At 42.6% G+C, this 8,721-nt stretch overlaps 1 protein-coding gene across 1 annotated transcript in view; it reads right to left on the reverse strand.

Moving 5' to 3' along the window:
• The window catches only part of mtnr1bb (melatonin receptor 1Bb), a 46,422-nt gene extending 39,748 nt beyond the window's left edge, over positions 1 to 6,674 (reverse strand). Inside the window, exon 1 of the mRNA XM_033610091.2 lies at positions 5,735 to 6,674. Coding sequence (XP_033465982.1) covers positions 5,735 to 5,942 — 208 coding nt within the window. The 5' untranslated portion in view covers positions 5,943 to 6,674. The remainder of the gene's footprint in view (positions 1 to 5,734) is intronic.
• Between the last annotated feature and the right edge of the window lie 2,047 nt (positions 6,675 to 8,721).

The following is an 8,721-nucleotide window of genomic DNA, read 5'->3' on the forward strand; positions in this document are numbered from 1 at the left end:
CTCAATTTATTTTGGCAGAATAAATCTCATAAAACGGCACCGTGCAGTTTTCGAAACTCCAAGGATGCAATTACAAATTAAGCGAAAGAGTCTCACTTTTATCCATGTGAGTCACTTTGAAATTTATTTTCAATGTGAAAGCAATTTCTGCATTATTAAGCATGGCGAGATTAATAATTGCAAGAACAGATTTGTGTAAATCTGAATTAGAAGGAAGATTTTCTGTGGCTGGTAATATAAGTGTAAAGGTAATATTACCTGATATATAGTCATACAATGGGTTGATATATCTCAGTTAGGCAAAGTTCATCAAACATGTCACTTGTGAATGTGGAACAGAAAAGTGCTTTTTTTTTCTCATACAAAGAGGACAGCTGTCTGTCTGAATTCTCTTTAAAGCACTCTTTGTCACAGCCGTCAGTAGCCCACTGCAGTTTATGAACATCTCCTAACAATTATCAGTACAGACAGGGCATGTTAGTGGCGTTCAGAGCAATCCCTTGCAATAGTCTGCAAACGGCCGTATGTCCTGTCAAAATGTCTCTGAGCAAGACACAGAAATCCTCCATACTTATTCATTGTGAGAAACTCTGGATTAATGTGTCACTCAGCGTGAGGCCCAAAATGTAAAGACGAGAAATGTAGACTTAGGAACTGTCCCAATAAACGAACAGCATAAATTCTCCCTGTCTCGCTTTCCTCACACACATTTGCAAACTTTCAAGGACTGACTCGCACTCATTCACTGGTGGCTAACACTTCCAGCACATCAAACAGAACAACACACCTACACTAACTCAAAACCCATTTGTAACCAAGTTCCTCATCTTAACCAGGCGGCTTTTTCAGCTGTCAGGACCAGCTGTCACAAAACAAATCATCATCAGAAGTGCCTGGCTTTTCAGGAGTTGCTCCTCACAAGTATAATTACAGCAAATCAAACATACACATGTGAGTGCTTGCTCTCTCTCCCACCCTCCATTGTATTAATATTTTACTCACATTTTCATGTTCATGTATCAAGGGAATACTACAAACTACAGCTAAGACAGAGAAGTGGCAGTATTAGTAGTAGCAGTAGATGTCACAGGTGACCCATGGGAGAAACAGAATGGTGCGGGGAGAGACTGCAGTTTGAATGTTTCAGAACCATGGAGAGAGTCAGACAGAGTGACTGGAGGTCATTTCACCATACAGAGTACGCCAAGTTTGGTATCGCGTCCTTGGGAGTGTGAACTTGCCAAGTTCAACTTGAGAGTCCAAACTCTCCAAAATGGGAGGGCGCAGTATGCTCAATATGCAGTTGGAGCAGCAGTGTTCTTGCTGCCATCCATTCCAGCTCAGCTGGGATCTAGTGATTAGGCTACACTTCAACACAACTGTGCAACTGTTCTGTGACAAAATACCTCAAAGCTTCGCTAACTGGCTTTTTGGGGGAACCAAAAAAGCTTTTTTGGAGCCTTCTACTGGATTGAGGTTGGATTGTGAGTTGCAGCCAACAGTTATTGTCACTCTAATGCACATCTACGACACTTTCACTGTGCTTTCTCAATTATTTATTTCATAATGACCCAGAAGCACACAGAAGCTGCTCAGTGTCCAACACAAACTAACCTTGCATTGACAAAGTTAATCTTCCAAAAGGAATTAGACCATATGTTTAAAACACACCTGAGACATCAGAGGAGCACAACTGGTAAATCACCAAACAGATTCTGTTCTCACTTTGAATGATCATGGACTTTAGCCAGTCGACCACCTCGGGATCTGGTGTGCTAGCTGCCAAGATGAGCGGTCATTCTCACCTGGTCAATGAGTCCTACATCTCTGAAAACACTGGAGCCAATTTTGAAATAGTTTTCAATACTACAGACTTTGAACTGGAACAGTACTCAGGCTGTGACTGATGACGTTTCACGAGTTCAAACGAACACAGACACAGACGAGAAAGAAGATTGAGAGAAGGCCTTAGGTTTGAGCGTTTCAGCACCATCAAGAGAGACAGATAAAGAGACTGATTTTCAGTATTTCAGCACTACAGACAGAGGCAGATTGAGAGGGACTGGATGTGAGACTGCCATGGGTAAAGTGTGTTTTTTTTTCCCTCAAGCCTCATTCTTAACTAAGGCCTAGTTTAAGCATTATTTTTGTAGAGGCAGAGAGCATTAGAGAAAAGTAGCTGGAGAGGGAATGAGAGGGAGGTGGAGAGATATGATGTAAATAAAGTCTCTGTGAAGAGAGTCTCTGTAATGTGTGATCCTATCTAACTCTCTTTGAAGGTTTGCAACACCTACGCTCCTTCAAAGACAAATCTCAGGGGACAAAAACCTCTGCCCCACACAACTGTACAAGACACCTTTCACATGCTTACACACACACATGTTCATACAAGACAATCACAAGGTGTGTAGACTTCCTGACCCTCATTTTCCCTGGATATGCTTTATGTGTTTCTGCATGCAGGCACACATCTGTATGCTAGAGTGCATGTGTGTGAGTCAAGGCTTTTCTGTTTTAAAAGACTAATTTCAGGGGACAAATGGCTCTAATGGCTCATGAATGCATGCATGTGTGTGACTGTGCATCCACGCCACAGGCTCGCTGGTATACAATAGCACATGATGAGAGAGAAAGCCCTTTAAATTAAACATTGAGGTCTTTGAAAAGACAAAAGAGGTAAAAAAGCAAGAGGGCAGAAAGGTAATGTGCAGTCCTAATGGAGCTTGGTTACATGAGCAACATGCCTCCGAGGTTTGATTAGCGTGAATAACATATTTTGATGCCAATTCAGCGTCAGAATAATAATGAGTCAGTACTCTATTTACTACAGTATGCATATATCGTTATTAAGGGTAGGTGAGAATGACTCAGACTGAGTCATCACTCACCAGCCTAGCGTCTGACAAAATACTGTGGTCCAGCACTAAGCGGTCAGTTTATTTTGTTGTCTCCGCCACAGCACAGACTTACGCAAAGCCACGACAACTGTAGAAGGTAATCATATGCTGCCCTCTGCTCCTGCTGGGACTGTTTCTATGCTGTGATAAGTCAGGTGTTTTCCCGTCTAAACCATTGAGTGGGTTGTTTGAAACTACAGTAGCCATCCTTCAAGTTCACGGCTGTGGGTTCAGCGTGGTTTCTCAACTGCTGAGTGGGCTATTTGAGTTGAGAGAGATCAGCTTTAAGGCAGAAATGCACCATGTGAGCGGCAAAACTCCCCCAACAAATGTATGTTTTACTACCTCTTTCTGCAGAGGTAGTCCACAGCAAACCTCGAAACAGATAAAGGATAGCCCACAACAACCAAGAGCATCTTGAATTGAAAGGTAATTTATTTTAATTAAGCTGTAAACCAGTGATAAGCCAGGTGTCCCTGTGCAGGCAGTTGTTCAGGTATACTATGTGTCCTGTAGTGCAAAATTTACTGCTCTGCACTTAGGGGGAGTGATGGTCTTAATTGAGTGAAAAATCAACATGAACACTCTTTCCTCTAGCATCCAAGCCACAAGCGCTCTCTCTTAAAAGCACAAGTGGCACTTAAATCAGGCTCTGTGGACCGATAAGCATGTTTTGCCAAAGGGTAAACGTGATCACAGTGCATAACACTATCTTATCCAATATGATTTTTATAGAACACTATTGGGTGCTGTGTGAGATTTACGTGGGACAAAACCTCCTACAGTTGCTGTTTAAATCTGACCAGAGCCACGTGGCCCTATGCACTCACTAGTATTTTTCAAAAGTGTACTCCCAGGACTGCTTGTCTTATATTTACCAAGGTTATATCAACATAATGCAGGAGTAAAAATGAAAAACAGCAGGGTTAAGATGTTAAATAAACTCTCACAACCAGCTCTATTTCTAATAAGACATAATCTCTGTCTAATTCACCGAAGAAGTGGGAAGACTTCTGTCTGACTACATTAAATCCTCTCAATGCAGTTATTTCAAGTGTCACTGTGCATTAAGTTTAATAAGAAAATGGTTTAAAGGATGTTTGTAGGTTACGCCACGCACAAATTTAAAAGCACACTTGACATACTGCTTCTGATTTACAAATGTGTTTCTTGAGACCTTCTTGAGTTCCACTTCTTCAGAGCGTCAATAAATAAAAAGCCTTGGTTCAAGGTGATCCGGAGCTATGAATAAGCTGAACCTTACCTAAACCTTAGCTTTAGAAAAAATCCATGCTAGAGAGCAGAATGTGGGAGTCTTTCCTTGAAGACGGGGTTGCACTCATGACCGTCAATCTGACTCAGGAATATAAAAAAAAAAGATAAAATCAAAGAAAAGAATGTCCTTGCCTTTAATGTCTTTAAAAGAAAGTAAAGTAGTTTTTTTGGATAATCTTTACAGCATTTTGCCCATCAACTAATAAGGCGGAAAGACTCCTGGCCGCACCCTACTGGATATGCAAATAAATGCATATTTCCTGCCCTAATTGTTGCCTGATAAAGCACAAAAAAGCCAGTCAGCACAGTGTGGCATACTTTACTGCGTAAGATATCTACCTTAACAAGGTTTTACTATCACATTTGTTTAAAAATCTGCCATTAGGGTGAGGTACTTGTTTCAAGAATAATTTGTTTCATTAATTTTCAGTACAGAAAAGCTGTCGGTTTTTAAGAGAAGCAAATTAGGCAGTAAACTGATAACGTTAAAAAAAAAAAAACCTATGCATGATTCAGTAAAACTCTTGAAAGGGCTTCATTTTCATCTGAAAAGAGTTGAATTACAACCTCAAGGATGCATTTTTTTTCCCTTTTTTTTTTTTACCTGGAGCGAAGGTTTGTTGAAAGAGTTCTCCCATGCTTTATGATTTGGCATTGTGCTTCACTGTAGCCGCGTGAGGCCTCCTGGATAATTATTTCACAGATTCACACCAGAATACGTTCATCAGCCCCAAGTATAGTCAGCTTTTCAAAAGGACTCACCTGCGCTGATTAACCAGCTCCTACACAACAAGAGTGAGTCAGACTATCTTTGAACTGCACTGATAAAGAGCAGAGGAGTGAGGCAAGAGACACCAAGATGTTACAAGAGTTTTCACAGTGCAATGTATCAATCAAGCTGTCAGTAGCATATAAAGTTGTGAGAATATAATTGGCCTGCAGGGAGTCTTCAACACGCTAAATGAACTGGAAATATACATGTTAAATCCCTGTGCCATCATCCGTCATTTATCCGCAGCCATGTGTCCTGCACAGATGCCCTTCAGCATGATATGAATGGTGCTCTGGATAATGTCATTACCGGAAGCTATAGCCCTTTGCATTTAGGTTGCAAGCATGCTGACAGAAGTGGGTTGACAGCCTAATCCAAGAGGAGGAATTTAGTTGAAACCACAGATTTTACGGTGTGAGTTCAGTTAAATATCAAAGCTATAGAAAATGCACTTTGGGATAGTTTTTGTCACTGGGTGTACTCATGATGATGTTCTTGGAGGGCAAAGTGCGCTCCAAGGTCTGTGGGACACAATATGAAATGCGCAAAAGCAGCTTGGAGAACGAGGTGAAGGGTAAAACGAATTCACTTTACCCAGAATTCACTACAGGATTTCACACAGCCTACATCAGTATGCAAATTCATACTGCCACAGCAATGGAAGTTCAACAGCAGGCTAAAGTTCACAACGACTTTCCCCACAAAATGTGTAATTATTAGGGGTTGTCACTAATCACCTTTGTAATTATATATAAAAAAAAAAATAACTGCAAGGGACGACAGGTCTCACCCGAGTTCCTCAGCTTGCGGTTCCTGAACACCGAGATTATCACCAGCAGATTTCCCAGCACGTCCACCACCGTGGTGAAGATCAAAACGCTGGCCAGGATTGCTATGACCCAGGCGGGGCGGGCGCTCCCTTCCGTGGCCAGTGTGCGCTCTAGCTGCCCCAGCCGTGGCTCTGTCCGGTTCTTTATGATTGTGAATGTGTCCGGCATCACTGGCCAACAGCCAAACGCTGCTCTCAAGTCCCAACTGTGCTTTATGTCCCGCAGGCACTGCCGGTACCGGTGTGTCCTAAACGAAACATGGGGCGCACCTGGATGCCTTCCCGAGTTCCACAAGAGCGCACGTCAAGTCTGCTACTTAAAGGCAATGTTTGAGTTACTTGATATTACGCGTCGCTCACGTGTGACCTATATAAAGTTACAGGGACTCTTCGCTTTCTTTATCCTCGCACAAAAGTCATCCATCTATGTGCCAACAAAGGCTGAGGCGGTGCCACAACTCCTCCCTTATGAGAAAATGCAAATTATTTGTCGTTTAGATAATATTTCATAAAAGAAGGTCCGGTCCACTCATATTTCAAGTCTTCATCCTCTCCAAGTGCCCCTGGCTTGCTGCTTGGCATCTCTGACTCTCATTCGTATGCATGCGCCCACGTTGGAAAAAAAGAAGGCTATTCCTTTCTAAAATGTCAAACCATTGTACCGCCTCAGGAGTCCTGCCGATTTAATTTGCTATTCTCTGAACAAACGGAGGAGCAAATTGTCTTCCCTAACCATTTGTGATGCCCTTGCCACGCGCTGAACTACGACGCAACCGGCGCTGTGCGTGGCGAGGAGGCACTGTGGTAAATAACACAGAGGAGCCCCTCAGTCAGGCACACAGCAGGATGAGGAGAATCCACAGAGTGGGGACGAAATGAGACAACGGCTTCACAAACAACATTTTTACCTCCGACTTTATGTGTTTATCCCTTTCTCTCCCTCCTCTGACTGTTTTTGACTTTCTCACTCCATCTCCCGTGCTGAGGTGTGCGTGCAAACAAAGATTCCTCTCATTTTCGCCCGCCTTTTCCCAGCGTGACTTCCCAGAATCTGCCTTTGATCTCGGCACAATGCTCGGAGTTGCCCTAAGTGTACACACAGCGGTGGGTCTTACACGGGAAGTCCAATCAGCCCACTGTGAGTTGTGTGGAGCATTTGTCACAGATAAGCCCGAGACTATTTTGGAAGTACAATAATTGCGCATAACAAAATCAGTCATGTTTTCAGCTGCAGGCCTTTGTCTTAAGTTATACATGCATTCCTACTTTGTGATTTATTAGCTGTATTAAAACCTGTGTTAATGCATTAACCTTTTAATAACAAAAACACAAGATGAGAATAATCATTAAACAGCTGGAAGGGTCTTTCAGTTGCAGACACAATACACCATTGATTGAACCAATATTAAGCAGAGTGTGCATGCATCCACCAGGGTGCCATTTTTGGGCTCCGGACTATGATTCACTTTGTGCACAGTGCAGTCAGAGGAAGTAGAGGTGGCAGTCTAATCCCATTCATCCTTTTAAGGTGGGTAACTGGTGGCAACAGTGCTGTCGAACTCTCCATCTGATCCAATGGATTCATATGTCATCGATACTGTCAGTGCCAGTGGTGACACATTGAGGCCAGCGCCATTCACTTGCTTAACTCCTCGCTGCCGGGCTGCAGCGGATGCCCTCAAGCACAACAGCAGGAACAGATTAGAGCAGCCCAGTGTCAGCCTCAAAGCAGGGCGATGTGATGACCAGGCGACAGACAGCTCTGGCTGTGAGGTCAGCCAGATTGGCACACACACACACACACACACACACACACACACACACACACACACATATATAAACACTTTAAATGCAGACACACACTCAGTAGTAGGAGCATGGGCTGAACAGAATCACAATATCACACATCAAGAAAGGCAATGGTGGTACAAACCATAAATCTGCTAATTGAAAACTGCAAAGCCCTGATAATGCTGCGCTATGACTATGGTGGACATGCTTCAAAGACTTCTGAATCTATATCCAATGTGATTACAGTGTTTGCCCGCTTGAAAAGAACCTTCAATAATCTTAGGCACTCACTCATGGCAGGGAAGCATATTGTTGTGGGTAAGGCAGGAATGTTGAAGTGGATGAATGATTATGGGACAAACTGGCCGCAAAAACTGGACACCGACACCGTCCTCTACAAGAACCAGTAGCATAGCTGCCCCATATGGCAATGTTCTCTCTGCTGTACTCCACAGGACAATGCAATTTTATTGATGAGTCCATGTTGGCGAACTCTCACAGTCATTGTTCCGCAGAGAGTTTTGTTAAAATGACCAGATGGTGCCACCAAAACAAACATCCATAGAGTATGTTACAAAGAAAACAAGAGAGCCTGGCAAAACTGTAAGTATAAATTTCTGTGGAAATGATGTAACAAGTGTGACCATATTTATATTCCAGCCATGCATCCAAACAACACTTTGCTACACCACTTATTGAGATGACAAACAGGTTTGGAAAAAGATGTTGCAGTCTGAAGTAGAATTCAGTGCATGGACACAGCATGTGGTAGTACTGTAGTTCATGATAAAACTCAAATTGTTATAAATTATGGATGTGTGAGGGAGGTCTGGTAAACATATGGGTCAATCTTTGTTATAAATAATTAATTGTGTGTATTGGATGAAATGATGAAATGAAAGGAATGATGCTATTTGCTAATGTTGCACTTGAAGTGTCAGCCAGCTGCTCAGTGGACGCCAGTGTTGATCTGTTGATGGTCAACCCAACACTTTTGTCCAGAGTCGGATGAAAACATCTCAACAACTGTTAGATGGCTTGTCATGAAATTTTGCACAGACATTCTTAGTCCTCAGAGGATGAATCCTACTGGCAACTATTAGATGGATTGCTGTTACACCTTTTCCTCTAGGATCATCCTGTGAAATAGTATCACA

Source organism: Epinephelus lanceolatus, chromosome 11 (genome assembly GCF_041903045.1).
Source record: "Epinephelus lanceolatus isolate andai-2023 chromosome 11, ASM4190304v1, whole genome shotgun sequence".
Classification (NCBI taxonomy): domain Eukaryota; kingdom Metazoa; phylum Chordata; class Actinopteri; order Perciformes; family Serranidae; genus Epinephelus; species Epinephelus lanceolatus.